Source organism: Podarcis cretensis (assembly GCF_951804945.1).
Source record: "Podarcis cretensis genome assembly, chromosome: 8".
NCBI classification, from domain to species: Eukaryota; Metazoa; Chordata; class Lepidosauria; order Squamata; family Lacertidae; genus Podarcis; species Podarcis cretensis.
In genome coordinates this window covers 11392788-11415547 of record NC_137177.1, presented here as the reverse complement: position 1 = coordinate 11415547, position 22760 = coordinate 11392788, and the positions used below count along the sequence as shown (strand labels likewise).

The 22760-nt window shown below is 44.4% G+C and overlaps 2 protein-coding genes across 2 annotated transcripts in view; one reads left to right on the top strand and one right to left on the bottom strand.

The window, feature by feature from the left end:
• Nucleotides 1–513: 513 nt before the first annotated feature.
• Nucleotides 514–14818, bottom strand: LOC307221369 (cornifelin homolog A-like). The gene is made up of 4 exons (XM_079985839.1): nucleotides 14797–14818; nucleotides 6322–6453; nucleotides 4411–4547; nucleotides 514–838 (listed from the first exon to the last, which is right to left on the bottom strand). The coding sequence occupies exons 2-4, from the start codon at nucleotides 6443–6445 to the stop codon at nucleotides 749–751; spliced, it is 351 nt and encodes a 116-aa protein (XP_079841965.1). The 5' UTR covers nucleotides 6446–6453; nucleotides 14797–14818; the 3' UTR covers nucleotides 514–748.
• A 6283-nt stretch (nucleotides 14819–21101) lies between these two features.
• The window catches only part of ERFL (ETS repressor factor like), a 167358-nt gene continuing 165699 nt past the window's right edge, over nucleotides 21102–22760 (top strand). Inside the window, exon 1 of the mRNA XM_079985633.1 lies at nucleotides 21102–21358. The gene's annotated coding sequence lies outside the window, so the exon portion shown is untranslated. The remainder of the gene's footprint in view (nucleotides 21359–22760) is intronic.

The window sequence follows — 22760 nt, the reverse complement described above, 5'->3', positions numbered from 1 at the left end:
TAGCCCTAACCCTTTCAACTCAGGCTGTCAAGGATTGAACCTGAGAACTTCTGCCTCTCCCAGAAGTTTCCCTCCATGCCATAAAAAAAGCTTCATGGGCTGATTTCCGTACAGTGGTACCTCGGGTTAAGTACTTAATTTGTTCCGGAGGTCCGTTCTTAACCTGAAACTGTTCTTAACCTGAAGCACCACTTTAGCTAATGGGGCCTCCTGCTGCCACTGCGCCGCCAGAGCACGATTTCTGTTCTCATCCTGAAGCAAAGTTCTTAACCCGAGGTACTATTTCTGGGTTAGCGGAGTCTGTAACCTGAAGCGTATGTAACCTGAAGCGTATGTAGCCCGAGGTACCACTGTATATGAGTCCTTGATTAGACAGACAGGAGCAGGCCAGGTTGTCTTTTCTTAACCCCCTGGCCAGTTAGCACCCCTAAGTCTTCTACTGGGCCAGGGGATCACACTGATTCTCACTTAACCCATTCTTCCAAAAAAACAAAGACAGCCCAACTCATGCAGTTTGAGACAATGATTATTTTATTTTGACACAATTTTCAAGGTGGGATGACCGCAGGGGCTGAACAGAGGAGAGCTGTATCTTTTCCTCTTTCCTTGTGCAAGGACAATAGGTCTTTTGCTCTGCAGTTGATGCGCTTCTGGGTTCAGAAGCTGGCCTCCGTCCCTCACTGCCATTGATCCAGCTACTTCGTTCTCCCTGCAGGAGTGAAGAATGTCTGCCAGCTTCCCTTCTGCTTCAGTTCTTGTTCTTCAGCTCTCGGGCGAGTTGACAGAGGCCGCAGAATGGACAGCAGGCCATGACCACCCAGTCCTCACAAATGGAGCCCTGGGTTTCAGAAACAAAGACGCTGCATTAAAATGGAAGGTCGGGGGCAAGTGAAGTTGTGTAGCTCCCAAGAGACAAAACTGGCTTGTAATTGAGACAGAGGCTGAAATTCCTAACCATCTAGGGATTCCTTTCAGCCAAACTCAGGCAAATCAGCCTCAGAGCTGGTTCAGCAAAGGCACACCGCCCACACATTGATTATTATAGCACTTTTTTAAAATTGCAAGAGCACTTTATTTTTGAATATGCAATTGCGTTTCCAGCTCTTATGAGCAAGGTTCATTTCCCCAATGAGTCCCAAAGCAATGATAAAAGTCAATTCAAAAGCAACATACATCAGGACTTCCGGGTTAGCGCCATCGGCGAATGGCGGAGTTCCTCCGATCGGAGGAACGGGCTCCGTGGAAACTGGGTCTTCCCACCGCGGCGAAGGTGGGGACCCGCTAGAAATCCCAGGCGGAGAAGCCTGGGAACGTGGGGTTCGGCAGAGCACCAAGAGCGCCTCCCCCACTCACGGGAAAACTCCTTTTTTGGGGCTCCGGAGCGGAGTGGGGTGAGCAGCGCGGTGCTGCGAACTGACTGCTACTTTCACAGAGGGAAGCCGCACAGCCATCGCCGGAGAGCGCTGACTTTTTCCTGATGACAATTGGACTCTAAAACAAGTACCCATGAGTAAAAACGGAAGATTTGACTAAGAAACTTATGAAATTTATGAATTAGGCAACGAAGCGGGAAGGTCTAAACAGGAAGTCCTCCTTCCGCTTTTTGTAAATAGACTGAAGTAAAGATTTTGCAAGCTAAATAGCCTGGAAAACTGATCCAAAGATTGAAATTTCCTGCATTTATAACCAACAAAACCCCCTTGACAGCAGGAGAAAAGGGGGGGGGACTTTGACCATTTAATCCTGCAGAGAAAGAGTAAAGGAATATAAGTTTCTATCGTCCTAAACCTGGGGACGGGGTGTCAGGACAGAAATGATTGGAGATCTCCATTGATTGAAAACGGAACATTTTTGACAGATAGTTAAAAAAAAAGAGAGAAACAAATGAACTTCAACGCTGCTTTCTGCATCTTTGTACTTTAAGGAAACAAAGTATTTGAAAATCGAAAGTAATTTTCCCTTTGTTGGATACTTTTTAAAGATGGACGTTAGAAACTGTGTCCCCTAGAGGGAGCTTGTCAGTTTGTTGCTGCAGTTCACAGGGAAATGTTATAGTTGTGAGAATTAGACCATGGGACCAGCTATTTGACCTTGAACAGAAATGTGCAGGGAGGAAGTTCTAACGTCTGCCCTTGGCAAAACAATTACTATGCTGCAGCAGTTGCATGAGAAAATGAACTTGATGAATGAGAAGTTGGATTTTATGACTGCTGTAGCCAGTAAATATGAACTAACAGGAAACAAAGACAAAGAAATTCTACAACAACTAACGCAGGAAACTGGCTTGATAAGGCAAGTCCAAGGGCAGATGAAGATGGAAGAGGTCGTGATTGCACCTCAAAAGATACAAAGGGAAAGATCCAAAGTCCTGCATGACCAAAAGCCGCAACATTGGAAGATTGAATTTGGAGTGTGTCTGGAAGTGCCTGGAGTTAAGGAAGCTCTTAGCTCTGGTGGGACTGTGAAACAAGTTGACAGCTACTTGTGGAATAACTACTTTTTGGATTACAAAATTAAAATAGGGGAGGGGGATTCTGGGGAATGGGCTAACTTGATGAAAGAAAATAAAGATTATTACCGTTTGGAATTCCCCGGAGACCCTCTCCTCAAGGAGAGAGGGAAGAAACTATGAAAGAAACCAACAAGGGACAGGGAAGGGTGCAAGTATAAACAGGAACAAGAAAATCTGCAGAGAAGAGACCTGAGAGCCTCGGACATTAGAACACCAGATTGATGGACAGGATGTAATGGTTAGAATGGACTGACATAACCCGAAACCAGGAAGAAGGGACGTTGGATTTAATTAGAAGAGAATTTCTTTTTATATATTTTCTTTTTGGAATTAGTGTGATACTAATGAAACATCAGAATATGTTGGAAAGGAATTAATTGGCTTTAGTAGAAAGGTTTGAAGGAGGTATGCATAAATATGGTTCAAATCTTGAAATTTTATGGTTCTTAAGGTAAGACAAGGTTAAAGAAATCAACGGTAAATTGAATAACAGAATATAGTAAAAGTTGGAAAGGATATGTTGAATTAACGGGGGGGGGGAAAGAGAGACAGATTGTTAAGACAAATTATTTAAATAAAAATTGTGAAGTATGGGAAGAATTTGCTGAAATAATGAATTAAGATAGAATACAAAAAGGGAGGTGTGAGGAGGTCCAAGAAATAAGTAAATGAAAGGATGTAATTTGAATTTGGATTTATTTTTTTTGTTATTCTTTTTTCTGTTTTTTTTTTTGTTTTGGTGTTGTATTTTTGTTTTTTCTTGTATTCTTTTCTTTTTGAAATCTTGAATAAATATCATTTAAAAAGAAAAACAAAAGCAACATCCATCAGAAAAATAAAGGACACTTCACTTGGGGCATAAGAGAAAACAACTTAGGTGCCAGGCAGGCCTCTCTAGGGAGGGTATTCCAAATACAGGGGGCCACCACAGAAGAGGCCCTCCCTTCCTATTAATCCCTGCCATCAAATACTGCCAAATGACTAGAATAAAATGGCCCAGGGTGTCCCCATGCATATAGTAGCAGCGTAATATGCAGAAGTCAGAAAATAAAGCTTTTAACAAAAAAGAAACACATTGTCACTTAGTGTCTGCACATCAAGCTGTTGCTAAAAGCCAGACTTCCAATGGTCAGCTGAAAAGTTGGGCAGCCCTAAGGAACTCTAATCATGGTAAGAAAACCAGCAACGGGTAGATGATGATTTACTACTTATACCCAGCCCATCCACCCCTGTTGTGTCTTCCTCCTTGGTAGGTTTCAGGTGCATAACTAGCTTGATAGCTACCAACATATTTTGAGTAAGGATGGGCAAATCTGTCAATTTTGGTTTGTCTCATTTTTTAAACGTTCCCAGTCTTAATTTCTCCACATTTCCACATCAGTTTGCAGGGCTTTTGTTTTTTTAAGTTGCTATGAAACTAATTAGCATTTTGATGCAAATTTCTCTTAATATAGTTTGTATGCAGTTTTGCCTAATTTACACATTTTTTTTGCAAAGCAATATTCCCACACATAATGCATTTTTGTATGGCCTTTGCAGTAATATACGCATTTCAATGCACACCTTGCCCTAGTATTTGCATATTTGTTCACATTGCTTGAACTGCGTTGCAACATTCAGAGAAGTGCAAATTTCAAAGGACGGCTGCATTTTGGTTCGTGCATTGTGTCAGAAAATGCAAATTGGTAAGGTTTGCTTTTAAACGTGAGCTGAATCAGATTCCTCCCCCGTGCCTAATTTCGAACCTATAAAATGATATTCATCAAAACAGACTGGGCTTTTCTTTTGGAGCAGAACAGCAACTCCACCCCAACCCCACGCCTGGCCAGCCCATCAGTTTAACTACCACCCCAACCCCTCTCCCCACACCCATCTTTATTTGATTTCCCACATCTCACCTCAATGTGGAATCTCTCGCGCACACTGGTCCGCAGAGCAACGATAGTACCAGGCAGGTATGGGAGGCAGCAGCACTCACCTGCCTGCTCTGACACACGGCAGGCAAGGATGCATGGAACGAAGGTACCACAAAGACCTGGAGGAAGGGAGACAGAAGCATTCTGCATGTATCTGGAGGAAGGCAAATGATTTCCAGTGAGGGCTCTGGAAACCAAGTCCTATAGGGGATATGGATATGTTAAGCTGGGAGAAAGGAAGGTTACAGGGAGAGATTATAGTCCGAAGAGGCTGACATGTAAAAGGTGGAGCAGACTTAAAACTATGGAACTCTCAATTGCAGGAGCTGGTGAAGGCCACCAATTTGGATGACCACCTCCACCTTAATAGAATCATGCATTACTTTAAGTACTGTATTTTTCCGTGTATAAGACGATATTCCCCCCCCCCATTTTTTAAAATTGGGGGTCGTCTTATAAACGGAATGTTGCAGTTAATTATTTCTTAATTTTGGGCTCAAAAAATAGGGGCGTTTTATACATGGGGGCATCTTATACATGGAAAAATACGGTAAATGAATGTTTTGGGGTTTTTGGGGCAGGTGGAATGGTCTGGGGGCTAGTTATTCAAAACATGTCTAATTACCGTACCGCTCTAACCAGTAGGTTGGGCCACTTGAATCCAGAGAATTAAAAAGCTGTTTGGTGGAGCCAGTGAGATAAAAATAAAAAAACATCCACTTGGTGGCAGCAGTGAGGTTAAGGAGGAGGAGGGGTTAGCTAAGCTCATGGGTAGGCAAACTAAGGACCGGGGGCCAGATGCGGCCCAATCGCCTTCTAAATCTGGCCCGCGGACGGTCCGGGAATCAGCGTGTTTTTACATGAGTAGAATGTGTGCTTTTATTTAAAATGCATCTCTGGGTTATTTGTGGGGCATAGGAATTCGTTAATTTCTTTTTTTTCTCCAAAATATAGTCCGGCCCTCCAAAAGGTCTGAGGGACAATGGACCGGCCCCCTGCTGAAAAAGTTTGCTGACCCCTGGCTAAGCTGGTTTGCTTGCCTCCCTTTCTTTGCACAGTGCAGGTTGCAGTTGTATCCTGTGCTGCCACACCCCAGTTGCAGTCTGTCACTCTGACCACTACACATCACTGTCTCCCAATGCCTAAGCTTCCTGCATAAGCCTAATGCAGAAGATTCCTTCCATCGGTCTGTTTCTTCCTAATGCTTCACCTCATTCTTCCTAATTACTTCTTCCCCTGTGTTTTCGTTTTCTCCCCCGTGTCACTCGCCATTACATTTAGATGCTGAATCTGATGGCAGGGCCCATGCTGTTCCTAATTTCTGCATTGCCCCAAGCAGTTTTAAGTAACAATATAAAAAAGGTACGCACTGCCCTTGAGGAAGGAACACCAAGTTTCATGGATATAGAAAAATCCTTGGGGGCAAGAGGGGGCCAAAAAACCCAGCAACAACTCAGTGCAGACTGAGCACGCTCAGTGAGAACAGAATGCTTTTTGACTAGTGGGCGGGAAACAGACCTTGGGAGAAATAGGTAATGGAGTATCCTGGGAAAGGGCATGCCTGGCTGGGACCCTGTACAAGATCACTCCACACTGTAACGGTTTGCTGCAAGTGCCGGTAATAAAAATAGCCTCACGTATTAGCAACAACCGATCCCTCGCCCCTTCTAGGTTGGCTAACTTTTGATTTCAAGAATCTTGCTCTTTTCGGGGAAGGCAGGCAGGGAAAGGGCAGCCCCGTGGATCGATCAGTGGCAAAATCTTGAGTTTCCTGGCTCTTCTGATTGCCTGACAGATAGCTCATTAGCCCTCCTTCCTTCTCCTCATGTACAGCCTACCACTTGAGTGGCAGAAAGGAACTGCTAGCTGCCAACACACACCCCAATTACTCACAGATGCCCATATCGGAACAGCAGTCACACAGGTCTGTATTCCAGGCCCCTTGGTTGCTCAAAGTGTAGCTGGCGCCAACAGCTTGTGGCTGGGCATCGATGATGAACTCCGTCTGATAGGCCATGTCAGCTCCTGGAAAGTGGAGAGGAGAGGCAGGAGAGCTCCTGTTATTCCCCACTATCAGACCCAGGCCCCAGCTGTGGGATTTAATGTGCTGTGGGTAATGGTGAGCCCTTGGAACCAACCCACTCACAGACCTTCCGGGTGTCCCCATTTTCCAGGGACAGTTCCAGATTTACAGAAGCCGTCCTGGTTAATGATTTGATCCTGAAATGTCCCGCTTTTCTTTAAAGGTAAAGGTAAAAGTACCCCTGACCACTGGGTCCAGTCACGGACGACTCTGGGGTTGTGGCACTCATCTCGCTCTATAGGCCAAGGGAGCCAGCGTTTGTCTGCAGACAGCTTCCAGGTCATGTGGCCAGCATGACTAAGCCGCTTCTGGTGAACCAGAGCAGCGCACAGAAACACCGTTTACCTTCCCGCCAGAATGGTACCTATTTATCTACTTGCACTTGACATACCTTCGAACTGCTAGGTGGGCAGGAGCTGGGGCCGAACAACAGCTCACTCCGTCGGGGGATTCGAACCGCCAACCTTCTGATCGGCTCTGTGGTTTAGACCACAGTGCCACCCGCGTCCCTATCGCTTTTCTTTAGGACGTCCCTATTTTCATTAGAGAGGGTATGGAGCTATGCGACCCCCAAGCCAAGGAGATAAGTAACTACACAACCTTTAGAAGACATGTGGAGGCAGCCTTGTACAGTATAGGGAAGTTTTTGTTGGAAGCTGCCCAGAGTGGCTGGGGCAACCCAGTCAGAGGGACGGGGTATAACTAATAAAATTATCATTATCATTATGGAACAGGACGTCCCTATTTTCTTCGGAGAAATGTTGTATGCACTCAGCAATCCTGGCCTGTATTTTGAGGCTTTTTGCCAACCCCCTCTCTTTATCTGCATTTAATTATAAACCATAGTTTAGCTTAATTGTGGTTGAAGTGTGAATATGAAGTTTGCTGGTCCATGGCGGCGGGGATAATGGTGGTTTCACTCCTTCCCTGCTGCTAACTGCACTGCGTGGAGCTAAGCCATGGTTTCGTTCAGGATTACATGCAAACCCTGGCTCATGGTTTGTTTCCCCCCAATCCATGAGCAGTAGGCCAGGAACAAACCATGGTTACAACTTGTGTTTTGCTTAGAGTGAGACATAAATCCCAGACCTGTGGTTCTGATGTAATTCTAAGCTAAACCATCGCTTAGCACCTGGCAGGAGGAAGAATGAAACAGCTACAATGTCTGCTCTGTTTCCTAGCCTTTAAACGATAGTTCAACTTAACCATGACTTTCAAATGCCATGCAAACCAGGCACTAAAACTGCGTACACACTCCTGTTTACTCTGCATCCGGTTGGCTCCCACTCCCACCACTTGGAAAGTGGTGTAAAATCATGTCGTTCCTCAGGAAATGCTGCCTTTTGATGCACGCCCCCCCCCCCCAAGAAACCACCTCCGATCCAAATTGAGAAAAAGTATGACCTAGCTGTGTTTTAAGCTGGTATTGTGTACGCAGCCTATCTTGCTGCACAGCTCCTGCTCATTTTTGTGGAATTTGGTCAAAGGGACCCTTCCCCTGTGGATTGTGGTGGCTCGGTTCTATCCTGCTGCTATCTTTAATGGCCCTCAAAACAACTGCCTTTGCCTCATGGCATCTTGCTAGGGTAGAGGAAGATGGAGACCTGTTGGCATGGCAACAAGGTAGACTCGTGCTCAGATAGCCGATCTCTTGCGGAGATCCTTGTATGACCTCCTCAGGCTGTGTTCCTACAACCGCATCTGCTCAAACAGGCCCCAAACACCCGTTTTTTGCTCTTGTTTGAAGCCACATTGAGATGGTCTTAGCTTTTTGGCTCTCCTTGAGGGTTGCATGGAGACATTTGAGGCAGAAATCTAGCTTGTTCCCAGACAATCTGAGTGAGCATTTTGTGCAAGGCCCCAAATACAAAGTGGAAGAACTATTTCCAAACAATACAGGAAACGCCTTGAGAGGACAAGAAGCTCACACCCTCATAGCAAATATATATGCTCTGCGAAAGAATCTCTTTCGCTCTCCCTCTCTCTCTGCTGAAATCTGTGAAAGGAAGAGGTTGAGGATGAGGAAATTGGTCAGAGTCAACAGAGGATGCCTTCAGATTTTCACACAGAACTGCTGTGTACACACCATATATTTAAAACATATTTTTATCCCCCAAAGAATCCTTCTAAACCACTCTGAAAATTATAGCTCTGTGAGTGGAAGGGGTGTGTGTGTGTGTCCTAACAACTCTTAGCAAACTACAGTTTCCAGGAGTCTTTTGGAGTTGTTGATTGTTTAAAGGGATATGAAAGTGTTTTAAATGTATGGTGTGGATGGGCCCTCTGAGTTAATTTGTAAGAAAAGCCACTAACAAATCCAATAAATAATAATAAATATGGGCTGCTTGCAAATAAACCAAAAGACTATGGCCACATTCAACCATACATTTAAAGCACTATGATGCCACTCGAAACAGACATGGCGTCACCCAAAGTATTCTGGGAGCTGTAGTTTGCTAAGGGTGCCATTGGGCGAGACCCATTCCCCTCATAGAGCTACAATTTTCAGATTGGATTAACAATCCCTTTTCACGGGGAACTCTGATAGTTGTTGCTCTGTGAGAGGAATAGGGGTCTCCTCAAAACTCCCAGCACCTTTAACACATTACAGCTCCCAGAATTCTTTGGGGGGAAAGCCATGTTTGTTTAAAGAAGCACCATGGTGCTTTCAGTGCTGGGTATGAACGTGGCCATGTCTCCAATTGTTATGTACTGAAGTTCTCACCCTGGGCCAGCAGGGGGATACTGTAGATAGTTCAGGTTCACATATGCAAATAAGGGATCAAAAGTGACTTTCAGTGATTGGATAGTTACAGAAAGTTGTTACAGTTACGTTGTACTGGAGCTCTATATAAGCAGGCTGGCTGAACCCTTCAGTTCAGTTCTGTTCCAGCTTACAAATAAAGAGCTGCTTTGAAGAATCGCTGTGTCGTCTGATATGTCTACCCACTATTTAACACCAATGATCTTGCCTACAGGCGGCGCATATCCTTGGTAGTTCTAGCCCTGGGGAACACATTACGCTGTCAGATAACGTGTGGTTATCTGAAATGAAAAGGGACCAATGGCACTGGAGGAAAATTAAGGGTGGAACTATAGTGTGTACAATCCAGCCATTATCAGGAGTTTCTGTCCACGCAATTTTGATAAAAGAACGGAACTTCCTTTCATGAGAGCCGGATCGGCTTCGTTTGGGACTGGGCCCAGAACAAGAAAATTATGTGGGAATTGTGGATATAATAGTAATATACCCGAGAGGACTGGCACGGAACACCATTTTTAATCTGCACATAAGTCAGCAGTTTATACAGCAACCCTTAGGGCATCTCTTCAAGTTACCTTTCTAAAAGAAAGTGTTGGCTGGTGTCCCAAGCAAGGAAATGTGTCTAAATTATTTACTGTCACCAGAGTTTGACCTGGCACAAAGGATATACTCAGGCCTGGAGTCCTTTTTTTTCTGTTAAGGACAAAGCCTGTGGTAGTTTCATCCCACAACTGACTCCTTCCGAGAATTGCCGAAAAGCATATCCGTTTATATTTGCCAGATGTTTTTGTATTTTAAACAAGGTTGCCAAATTTTGAGCAGGGTCTGGATGCAGCCATGGCTTTGACAGAGAGGTTTTATAACTCCATGCTATTAAAAGCTACGGTTGCTGATCTCTACATGTCAAACCTCTGTTAAAAGCATAGTGGTGTTCTGGCTGGACTTTTTTTTATATTATTATTATTGCTCTGCTGGTAACCTCATTTTAAGAGATGTGGATTCATGAAGATGTATCTCCTTAGAGGAGGAAAAACCTCAGGCCACAATAAACTAGTTAGCCTCCAAGGTGCCACCGGATTTTATGGGAGAGAAAGTCCTGTTGAAATCAATGAGAATTAAGCACTTAACGGTGCTCAACTGCCACTGAAATCAATGAGCTTAAAAGTCCAATCCTAAAAACATTTACTTGAAAGTAAATCCCATTGATTTCAATGCAGCTTACTTCAAAGTATCTGTGCTTCAGCTCTCAACGCAGTTTAGATTTCTTGGGACTGTAGTGCAGTTCCTGACTTCTGCATGGTACAGGCAGACATGAATGTATGTGCTCCTGGCATTTCTCTTTCAGGGGCTAGTCTACACGACATTCCTTTTATTTATTTTTTAAAAATAGCTTCTGCTGCACAGTTTTAGCATGTATAGTGCTTTACAACCCACCCCCCCAGCCGTTATTCTTTGCAATCAGGGCCAGATTTAGGTTTGATGAGGCCCTAAGCTACTGAAGGTAATAGCTTTATATGTCCAGCTGTCCTTTGTCAACAACAAATTGTCACTGTTTTTGTGTGTTGAATACATGCTATATGGTAATTTATGGACCTAGTAGGTATCTAAAGCCATTTGTACATGCAGAATGTAGGCACCCTATATAGAGAGAGAGAAATGAGCAAACCAGTGATATTTTAGGGAGCAGGCTAGCAGGCGGGGCCTGTTACCTGCATCATAGTTGCCTAACACAACACAAAACAAAACACTGTTGCTGTATGTAGCTTTTATTTTATTTGGTTTTTTATCTTATATTTTGGAAATGTACATCCAGTTTTTTTCCTTTAAATTTTTTTTGGGGGGGGCCAAGAGAGCGGGGCTCTAAGCTATAGGGCTTGTTTAGCTTATACGTAAATCTGGCACTGTTTGCAAGCATGTCAAGAAGGCTACACACACCCCTTTGCAGATACCAAAAACTGAGGGGTTGTGCAAGGCACACCCAGTGATTCATTGGGTGGGTTACTAGCTTCACAAAGAAATTAAAGCAGTGACCTTTTCCCTCCGGGCATGCATTGGAATATTTCAGCTCCTTAGTTTGTGTGCCAGGCAGCCATTAACTGCGTACGACCAGGGCCGGAAAAAGAGGTGGCAAACCTTTTCAGTGGCTCAGCTGGGATTCAAACCCAGTTTTCAAGGAGTTCAGCTGCTGCACCCACCTTGGGGTGTTGTCCATCATCCTTTCTATCTCACTGCACCCAGTGGATATTCCAAGGGGGAAACAGGTGAAAATCACGGCACGAGACTAGGGGGCTACAGAGGGACGTGAGAAGTGGAGAAAAGAGTGAAGTGACCAAGAATCAAAAAGAAAACAGAAGATCTTAAAAGTTTCCACAGCTTTGGGATAAAGCAAATTTGTTTTTCATGGCATTTCCTACTTCGTATTTGGTAGAATCAGGTTTCAGTCATGTGAATTACCATATTTTTCCATGTATAAGACTAGGATTTTTTTCCTAAAAAATAATGTCAAAAATTAGGGGGTGTCTTGTACACAAATAGTGCCGAGGGTGGAGTGGCGATTGGTTGTTGCCACAAAAATAGGGGGCATCTTATACATGGGGGGGGGGTGTCTTATAGATGGAAAAATACGGTGTTTACTCAGTCTAACGTGCAATTACCTTAACATAATGGACAGAGGTGATATTTGTTTATCACTCACAGCAATAGAACCGGATATTTTAAAAAGCTTGGTTTTGGTCATCAAGCACAAGGGTCCCATTGATCGAGAAACTCTTAAAGTATAATTTTTTTATGTAACTATGTATATTATAAAAAATATAAATAAAACATGTTCTATTTACGAACAAAACATTTAACTAGCTACCTTTCTACTGGTAGGACAGAGGGTTCACAGGAAGGAAACGAGGTTGGAAGGGGGCCACAGTTGGAAAAAGATTGAGAAACACTGCTTTAAACAAAGGACAAAGTGGGCTGCAGATTTGCTTAAATGTTGCATATCCTAATATATATGGATGGAACGTGGGTGGTGCTGTGGGTTAAACCACAGAGCCTAGGGCTTGCCGATCAGAAGGTCGACGGTTCGAATCCCCACGACAGGGTGAGCTCCCATTGCTCGGTCCCTGCTCTTGCCCACCTAGCAGTTCAAAAGCACATCAAAGTGCAAGTAGATAAATAGGTACCACTCCGGTGGGAAGGTAAATGGCGTTTCCGTGCGCTGCTCTGGTTCGCCAGAAGCGGCTTAGTCATGCTGGCCACATCACCGTACACTGGCTCCCTCGGCCTATAGAGCCGAGATGAGCGCCGCAACCCCAGAGTGAGCCACAACTGGACCTAATGGTCAGGGGTCCCTTTACCTTTAATATATATGGATAAATGTAGCTGTAATTAAATCCTCTCATTTAAGCAAATACAATGCATCTCTGATCCCCCCTGTCTTTCTTCTTTACAGAGGTGGATTCAAGGTACCTGATAGATGTTTTAAGAGAGCTCTGGGGTCTAAATGCTTTCAGGAAGGAGACTGATTTGCGAAGCGGCCTTCACTAGGCAAAAAGAAGTGTGTGCTGGGGCAAAGTGTCCCAAAAGGGTGTCTTCATGGCAGGCCTAACGGTGCTTCCCAGACAGCCCACCTGAGTCACATTACATCTTTCCACAAAGAAGATAACCTGAAGTCACTTCTGCAGGTGACAGGTCTCTGCCTAAATAGCCTGAGATAGCCGTGAGACTCCAGGAAACCCACAAAATATTCCTAGGTCTTCCACCTTTACTAGAGCTGCTCTTTGGATTAACAACACAGGTGTGACTTTGGCTTGTCAGAGGAGCATTTTTCCTACTATTGCTTAGCTCTCAGCCTGCTATTTATTTATTTCTGTTCTTTTTTCTATCTAAACCTTTTCCCACGGACTGCAAAAAGATCAAACCTCTCCATCCTTAAGGAAATCAGCCCTGAGTGCTCACTGGAAGGACAGATCCTGAAGCTGAGGCTCCAATACTTTGGCCACCTCATGAGAAGAGAAGACTCCCTGGAAAAGACCCTGATGTTGGGAAAGATTGAGGGCACAAGGAGAAGGGGACGACAGGACAAGATGGTTGGACAGTGTTCTCGAAGCGACCGGCATGAGTTTGACCAAACTGCGGGAGGCAGTGGAAGACAGGAGTTCCTGGCATGCTCTGGTCCATGGGGTCACGAAGAGTCGGACATGACTAAACGACTAAACAACAACAAAACCTTTTCCTGAGCAGTCTTTCGGGGCTTGCAAGAACAGCTTCCTCCAAGGAAATAAGTTTGTTCTTATCTGCAGTTTCTTCAAGCAAGCCAGGAACAAACCTGCACTGCAGGGAGGTGGACTAAATGACGCTCAGGATCCCTTCCAACACTATAATTCTATGATCTCGCCATAGTGGGGAAGACTAGCCAGTTCTTTGCCTGGGTGTCAGCTGTTGATGAGCAACAAAATTAAGATGTGATTTGGGCTGGACAGTTCTTCAGATAGAGGACTCCTTCATGTATGGCTATTCTAAATGCAGTTCCATTGCTCTCTACCAGGCAATCTTGATCTCACCACTATTAATCCACTTTATGATACCTGAATCAGTTCCCACCTGGTTTTTCCAAGTGTCTTGAACTACAACTCCCATCACTCCCAGCCGGCCCAGCTGAAGGCTGAACTACATGTTCAGGCTACACCAGGCACCTCTCAATAGTCCCTTTATATTCCCTTCCTCAGGCACAGCAAACAACTGAGCAGTGCTTGACCAAACAGGAACATTGTCCTTCCACCCATACTGAAATGCAAACATCTCCCCAATATTCGCTTGGCTCAGACATTTTGCAGAAAACAACAGGAGAGACCTGTTGGGTTGTGATCACCTAGCAACTGCAGACAACAGGCAAGCAAGTGGGGTTGTGGTTCCCAAATTGCATCCAGAATCAATCTCCAGAATCACCTTCCTTGGAAGTTTCCCATGGCAGCTCAGCTTCCTCAGGAGATTGCTTGCTCACTGCTAGGACATTTCTCCTGCAATATGTGGCAGTGATGCTCACTTCTGCATGCACCAAGTATGTGCCCTAAACCCACCCCTGCAACATACAAGGGTTACCTGGCAAGCCACACAGGACATATCAGTGTGGAATCACAGAACTGTAGCATTTGGAAGGGACCCACGAAGGTCCTCTAGTCCAGCCCCCTTCAGTGCAGGAATATTTTTCCCCAACGTGGGGCTTGAACCCACAACCCTGAGATTAGGAGTCTCAAGCTCTACCGACTGAGCTATCCCAGCACTTCCCTCTTACAGTAGAAAGTCAGAAAATGACTACACTAGGGAAAGGGCATGTATGCATTTTCCATGTGCTTGGAAGCACATATAAGAAGTCTGAAGGGCAGCACAGAACAGTTTAATGCAAACCACCCCATCCCAAAAGCCATGCATTTGTCATTTAGGTCGCTAGCCTCCCCCCCACCCCAAACACCAGCCCGTCATGAATGGAAAGTTTGCTAATATTTCTGTGAAAGCTTTCCTTGCTCACCTGGTTTTTCCCCCCCTGGAACTTCAGGCTCTGTGTTGACCAGATGACTTTGGGTAAAGAAACAAGTTGGGTGGGGTTCTGTTGGCGCCTCTTATATATATATGTACTAGGTTGGAAGGGCGGGGAGTGGGGGGGAGTAGCAATTTGCTGTGGGGAAGGAGCAGATAAGGGAGAAAACAGCAGCCTGCCTTGGAGCAAGTTATTTAAGGTGGAGGAGGGGACCTGGAAATTGGGACATCTGGGAGGTTGGATAAAGTAAGTGGGTATGCTTTGGGAAATAACTGTTACATACAACTTCACACTGGAAAGGGCTTGGGTATCATTTTCAATAGCGGGAAGAAAGTGAGAAAGCTGGAATCTCCCCCCAAATGTAGCGTAACAGGAGACCAACCTGAGAAGTACCAGGTTGGAAACCGTCCTGAATGTTAAAGCCCTTCCACCTTTAGTTCATTCAACTGGGCCTGCTAGCCCAATTTAAAAAAATAAAAATAACCAGGGAGTTCCTGATCTCTTCCATTCAGGTATCCCTTCTGTCTGAGTTGAGTCAACTAGCTAGTGTTAAGGAAGAAAATTCCAGGGTGAGAGACTACTCAAGGCCCAGCTCATCGGGGTGCAAGTCCCCCGCAGGTCTATGCAGTCAGTAAAAGAAGGAAGTTCCAGCCAAGTAAAGGTAAAGGTAAAGGGACCCCTGACCATTAGGTCCAGTCGTGGCCGACTCTGGGGTTGCGGCGCTCATCTCGCTTTATTGGCCAAGGGAGCCGGCGTACAGCTTCTGGGTCATGTGGCCAGCATGACTAAGCCGCTTCTGGCGAACCAGAGCAGCGCATGGAAACGCCGTTTACCTTCCCACCCAGCGGTACCTATTTATCTACTTGCACGTGCTTTCGAACTGCTAGGTGGGCAGGAGCAGGAACCAAGCAACGGGAGCTCGCCCCGCCACGGGGATTCGAACCGCCGACCTTCTGATCTGCAAGTCCTAGGCTCTGTGGTTTAACCCACAGCACCACCCGCATTCCTATTTAAAGATGTGCCCCCGCAATGTCATTTCCATAACACTAGCTTGTTTCAGATCCTGTTTTAAAATGATCAAAACTTATTCTTAGGATGGAAGCACCTCTTCACGCATCAGACTGTGGATCCTGGCATGTCAGGGGTGGAACTGTATCTTAGCATTGGACCACGATGCCCAGTTCCACCCTCCAGGAAGTGTGGAAAAGACTCCTCTCTGAAATTCAAGCCACCAGTGTTTCTGAAACTCGGGTCCCCAGCCATTGTTGGACCACAACTTCCATCATCCCTAGCTAACAAGACCAGTGGTCAAGGGTGATGGGAGTTGTAGTCATAGAAACATAGAATTGCAGAGTTGGAAGGGACCCTAAGGGTCATATTGTCTAAGCCCCTGCAATGCAGGGATCATTTGCCCAACAACAGCTGGTGAGTCAAGTTTGAGAAATGCTGGTAGAGCAAGGATGGAGAACCCTTGCCCTCAGGTGTGGCTGGGCAGGTAGGGGTGGGTGTTTCTGACCAGGCCTAGGCATTGAAGGTTATCAAGTCCTCACCATCTGTTTATGTTTCAGTGACTAATCTAACAAGCATGGCTATAGTCTGGAAAATGAATAAATAACATGCCCTACTTTTCCGTGTATAAGACTAAGGTTTTTTATTTTAAAAAAAGTGGTACCTCAGGTTAAGTATTTAATTTGTTCCGGAGGTCCGTACTTAACCTGAAACTTTTCTTAATCTGAAGCACCACTTTAGCTAATGGGGCCTCCTGCTGCCGCCGCGCCACCGGAGCACGATTTCTGTTCTTATCCTGAAGCAAAGTTCTTAACCTGAAGCACTGTTTCTGGGTTAGCGGAGACTGTAACCTGAAGCGTATGTAACCTGAGGTACCACTGTATGTCAAAAATTGGGGGTCGTCTTATACAGTGGTAACTTGAGTTACAAACACCTCAGGTTACAAACGCCTCAGGTTAAAAACTCCGCTAACCTGGAACGAGTAACCTTGAGTTGAGAACTTTGCCCCAGGATGAGAATAGAAACCATGTGCCGGCAGCGCAGCAGCAGCAAGACGCCCCATTAGCTATTGTGCGTGTTATTGGTGGCTGTGGCAAGGGCTGTTGTTGATTGGCTGTCGCTGTGGCAATTGGGAGGGTGATTGGCAGCTTCTGTTGGGCGAGGGGACAGACGATAGCAGGCTTTTGCAACGCATGTGAGTGGCAGCGTAGGTCAGGCGGGTGAGCAAATTTCTGCAATTCCCCCTAAAAAAAGCGTAACAATTCTGGGCCAGCCCCCTCCAAAAAAAAGCTCAACAACTCTGGACAATCTCCCCTCATTTTCTTAATTCAGAGTCGCCAGAAATAGGGGGCGTCTTATACATGGGAGCGTGTTATACACAGAAAAATACAGTAGTTCTTAGTTTTCCCCTTTCGCACAACTCTCCCTTCTCACATTTCTCCCCCTGCCGTGAAATCATTTTGGTTTAAGTTTCCAATGTTAAATACCCTTCAACCACCCCTTTCTCTTTCCTTTAAAAGTGCATTTTTATTTTTATTTTACAAATCTGCAGAACCCTAGAACCCTTGTTTGCTCTCGTCTCCCCATGGATTCCTGTGTTGCACCTACATGAATGTTTCCTAGGAAAGTAATATGTTGACAAAGTATAACAGCCTGGTATTTTGTGCCAATAAAATTGCCTTGGCAGAAATTGGAATGAGCTTGTCTAAATCCTGTCCTAAAACACTCCAGTTCACTCATTATCAAAGGGATGTCGCATGTAGCTGGCACCCACTTTTACCTCCTCCTTAAAACATGTGATTTCAGCCTAAGCCTGTGTACACACCTAGGCTGGATCTACACAGATATAAAAAACGTTATGAAAAACCCACTATAAAAATATAAATGCAATTTGCCATTGAGCTCTACAGCCTCATCTCGTTTCACATTTTTATAGCACACTTACAACATCATAATTGCAGTTGTGTAGCTGTCCCTACATTTAAAGCATGTGAATCCCCCCCCCCCGCCCACAAGAATCCTAGGAGTTGCATTTTATTCATCACAGAGCTACAGTTCCACGCACTCTTAAACTGTGGGATAAATCAGCCTCATAAAACCAACATGCTTAACTCTTATTGACACATGAAGAGGTTAAGGCCATAGAGTAAGCATTCCTGCCAGGCTTAGCTAGGTCATAGCCCCTCACCTTGGGAGAAAGGGCTACCAGACTCTTTGTTCTCTCACTTCAACCATGCAAAGCCTACCAGTAAGGAAGTGTAAGCTGGGTGCTCCAGGCTTCGACCACATGGCATAAGCAAACCATCTTTGTTCTTCTATACACATAATTTAGCAACTCTTTCTATTTTGGAACCTAATTTATAGTGCCTGTCTTTTCTTGCTGCTGTATGGAAATGCACATGAACCTGACCTTTGAAGAGTTTGTAAGTAAACCAATTTTAACTTACCAAACATGTGGTCTCCTTCAATGCTAAGGGAAGTGAGGAACTTTGGAAGCAACTTAGAAGGGGATATTTTAAAGGTGCAACAGCTTATATTTCTACGCTTTACTTTGCTGCATGTTTTGTGATTTTAAATCTCTGATGGGGTTCTCTCACCAAAGAGTACTTGCCCCAAACCTGGATCTAGGCACCCAGGGAATTCTGCTTTTGTTCTTGAACCATATTAACCAACATAAATTACAATTCCCAGGATTCTTTGAAGGAGGTAAGGAGCTTTAAACATATGGTTTGTACACAGCCTAAGAATTGAAAGGCCAGGGAAAGCCAAAGATAGATTTTGTCGAGGGTGCAGAGCACCCTGGGACGGGTATTTTGTTGGTGCTGTGGTACTTGGGGAGGTGGTTGGGAATACTGTGGATAGCTCAGTCGGTAAATCATGAGACTCTTAATCTCAGGGTTGTGGGTTCAAGCCCCACGTTAGGCAAAAGATTCTTGCATTGCAGGGGGTTGAACTAGATGACCCTCGTGGTCCCTCCCAGCTCTACAATTATATGATTCTATGATTCTCATGTGCTGAAGACTGGGTCATGGCCCTCCTTGAAAGTTTGTGTCCTCCTCCCAGGCATTCTGCTCCTCTCAGGAGGGCCCAATCTACAATTTGAGTGTCAGGGGGCCTATCACTATCTCAGGGCAATTACAGATTTATTGAGAATGACCCCATCTGGAAGATGTAGCAAGGAAGTTCTGTGTCTCTGTGTTTCCTTGGAGATAAAAAAAATGTTTCTCTCCATGACCACCTACCCATCACCTCTGGATTTTGGACTTATGCACATGTTATGATGGCTGAATGGGGTGTTTACCCAAATGACGGAAAGAAAGAAAGAAAGAAAGAAAGAAAGAAAGAAAGAAAGAAAGAAAGAAAGATGTGGGTGTTTGCTTCTTTTGGCTTTGTATATTGAATAAAAGAGCCGTATCAGAACGTACATTCAATTGAAAAATGACTTGCACACCTTCTGTTTTCTTGATCAATGATGGGAGCCGACTGTGAAGAGACCAAATGGTGTTGTTGGAGTTACTTGTGAAAACATAACTTATTCAGAGAATCTTTGGGTGAAAATGCTGACTTCTTACTGAAACTTTCCCCCCTTGCATCATCCCCGACCAAATGTACTGCATCCACCATGGCCAACAAAAATAAGTTTGAAAGAAAGAAAAGGCCTGTTGTTGCTTCAGAAGACTCAATAAACATATGCAGTATGTATTTCAAATTTAACACTGCTATTTTAACGCATGTGAAACTACACATTCTCTGTGACTATTTTATGGTTCCGTTTTTCATCCTTTAATTTTCGTCTGGTGTTATAATTGTTCCCTCTGTTTTATATACATTATAAAATGAAACAACAACAACAATAAACAAATTTTATTAATTATTATTGGTTTTAATAATAATAATAAACCAAAATGACCACAAGATACTGATTGACTGGGGTGGCATGGGGAGAGGGAGAACAGAAAACATGGGATGGAATGAAAACAGAATGAAGTGGCTGCTGGACCCCAATACCTCAAGGACCGCCTCTCACCATAGGAACCAATCCAGGCCCTATATTCATCACTTAAGGTCCTTTTCTGTGTGACTTCTCAGAGGGAGGTGCAGAGGGTGGCAACATGAGGTTGGGACTTTTTAGTGGTGGCTCCTTGCTTATGGAATTATTGAAAGTCTAAATAATGTATACAAAACACTCCAAATGCTGTAAATGAATCCAGCCTGATACAATCTCACTTTACACAGCTTGCTTTTCAGAAAATAAGAACAAAAACAAATCAAATCAAAGAAAGGAAAATCCTAATAAGTCTTCCAACATAGTATGCTGAAGTTCAAATTTCAAATCATCATTAAAAAAATGTAATCTTATTTGTGGGCATTAAGGTGGACTGCCAGTTTAAAAGCTAAGCAACTAGTCTTAAGCTTGGTAGTTTTGAAAACTTATAACATTATTTGTTTCTTTTAACATTTATTTTCAACCAGGCTTTTGGCCTTTACCTTGAAGAGTTTTAGATCTTGTGGTTTCCTTTAGTGGGTGGGCTGGGTTGAGCTGCCCTTTACATATATGGATATGGATATTTTTTGTTTGTTTGTTTTAAATGTATGCTGATTTTAACATTTGTATTATATTAGGGTTGCCATATTTCAAAAAGTGACAATAAGGACAGAAAAGTGGTTGTTATACATTTTTTGGCAAAGTTGTTGAGAATTTTTCTGTCTTGCCCCAAGTTGTTCAATTTTTAGTTTTTTTTCAAAATCCTGGGAAAAAATTGAGGGGGGAAACCAGCAATTTCCTCCCAGACACAGCTTCCGACGGCCGATTGCTGGCTTATGTCTGGGAAATTCCGGGTGTATGGCAACCCTAATTATATTGTAAGTCGTTTTCAGTTTACTTTTGAGAGGGGGGGACACCTAATAAGCATAATAATAATAATAATAATAATAATAATAATAATAATATTTTTGCAGATCTCACGTGTACATGGCCTACTCTAGAAAGTGGAATATATTGTTGGATATCCTGTATTGCAAGATGCAGGTTGAGACCCCGTGATACCCCCACCCCCCTTGCAAGTTCATTGATTTGGGGAGGGAGACAGTACGAGTAAGCAATCTTGCTTCTTCCTCTGAAAGAGTAGAACTGGGTTTGCGATTTGCATTTTAAGCAGCAGAACAAGGAACGCAACAAGTGGAAGGTCCCCGCAATGGTCAATTTCTCCTTGTGTTAAGTCATGCAATATACATCACTTCCTTTCTTTTTCTTTTTTGTTATCCATCTTATTGCCAGTGCCCCCTGCTGGAGAGAAAGAGCGTTAGGAAGAATGCTGTCTCTCATTCAAAGCATGGATAGGTTATGAATTTAAAGTGCTGGTTTGTGCTGGACCATATTGGCTGTGAGTCCTGGAAGACCTACTCCCTGCATCAGGACGACAGGGCCCTGACTGACTCCAGCTACAAAAGCTCAGGCCACTGAAGAGGCCACAGACCACCTTGACTGTCTCTTAGGCCATTGAGCCTGAGCCACCAGTGGCAGGACTGGGAGTGACAGCGGCAGGTATGTTCTCTCCTTACGATAATATTCTATTCTGTTGTTAATTACACTGTTCTAAATGTGCATTTTATATTTGACTTCTTTTGGGAACGTTTTCTTTCAAAATGTTTTGATATTTCGTCGTTTTTGCTGCGTTTAACGTGCATTCGATCATTGACCTTTGCAATGTTTTATTTTGAAATCTTTAATATATTTCAGCTTCTGGTTAATTAGGTTGCTTTGAATGTATACTTCATATTTCCATATTTTGTCTTTCTTTAACAGTGTTTTCTCCTGAATTGCTTTTTATGACGATTTCCTGCGTTGTCAACCGCTTTGAGATGTTTTTCTTGAAAATGTAAAGCGGTCTAGAGAGGAAACGAATGAATCAAAAGAGAGAGAGAGACGCATTTCCGCCAGCGATAGCATACATTGCAAAAACTTCTGTCACAATGTGCTTGCTGGTCTTTTAAAGCACCTTGGGATTTTATGTTGCTTTTGCAACAACAGACTTAGGCAGCCCACCCTGCTAGAAATCTTGCCTGAAGCCGCTAATGGGAGATGGTGTTTGTGTACCTTATTAAACTTTCCAATGGGAGAATAGTTCCCAAAGAAGACACTGTGGAAGAGTGTAGACCAGGGGTCAGCAAACTTTTTCAGCAGGGGGCCGGTCCACTGTCCCTCAGACTTTGTGGGGGGGCCGGACTATATTTTGAAGGGAAAAAATGAACAAATTCCTATGCCCCACAAATAACCCAGAGATGCATTTTAAATAAAAGGACACATTCTACTCATGTAAAAACGCGCTGATTCCCGGACCATCTGAGGGCCGGATTTAGAAGGCGAATGGGCCGCATCCAGCCCCCGGGCCTTAGTTTGCCTACCCCTTGTGTAGACTGTGGCTGTGGCGCTCTAAAAACACGCACAACCCCTGTTAGATGCCCTGGCTTGTTGGACGGGACGGCGGATAAAGAGGCCTCCAGGATGGATGGGGAAGTAGGGCGGGGGGCTCTTGGTGGGAGCCAAAGGCATGTCAAGCTGTCAGAGATGCAAAAAGAGATAAATGAATGGCTGGGCTCCAGCATGAATAAATGAACTCTCCTCCTCTTGCTGGGCAAAAGGGTTATATGTGATCCAGAGAGAAAGAGAGCAACAGCCCCCACCTCAATCTCTCCCCATGGGTCCACAGAGTCGGGGGGGGGTCTGAGTCTATCTGACAAGGGAAGAAGAAGAATGGTGGATGAAATGAACATGGAAGGCTCTGATGGAGGGGGGCCAGCAAACACCGCTTGAACCTGATGGTTGTGTGGAGGGGAGCCGTTGTGTGTTTGTGTATGAACTGATCACCTGCGCCCGCCGTTGTATTTCCTCCTCCTTCTTAATCTGGCCTAGGCCTCTCCTTGCCAGCGTAGGCATCCCAGGGTGT

Coding starts and splice junctions, on each gene's coding strand:
- LOC307221369 (XM_079985839.1), bottom strand. CDS start 6,445: ATGGCCTATCAGACGGAGTTCATCATCGATGCCCAGCCACAAGCTGTT. Junction 4,548..6,321: donor CTGTTCCGATATGGGCATCT/GTGAGTAATTGG, acceptor CCCTTCCTCCAG/GTCTTTGTGGTACCTTCGTT. Junction 839..4,410: donor GCGAGAGATTCCACATTGAG/GTGAGATGTGGG, acceptor TCTGAAACCCAG/GGCTCCATTTGTGAGGACTG.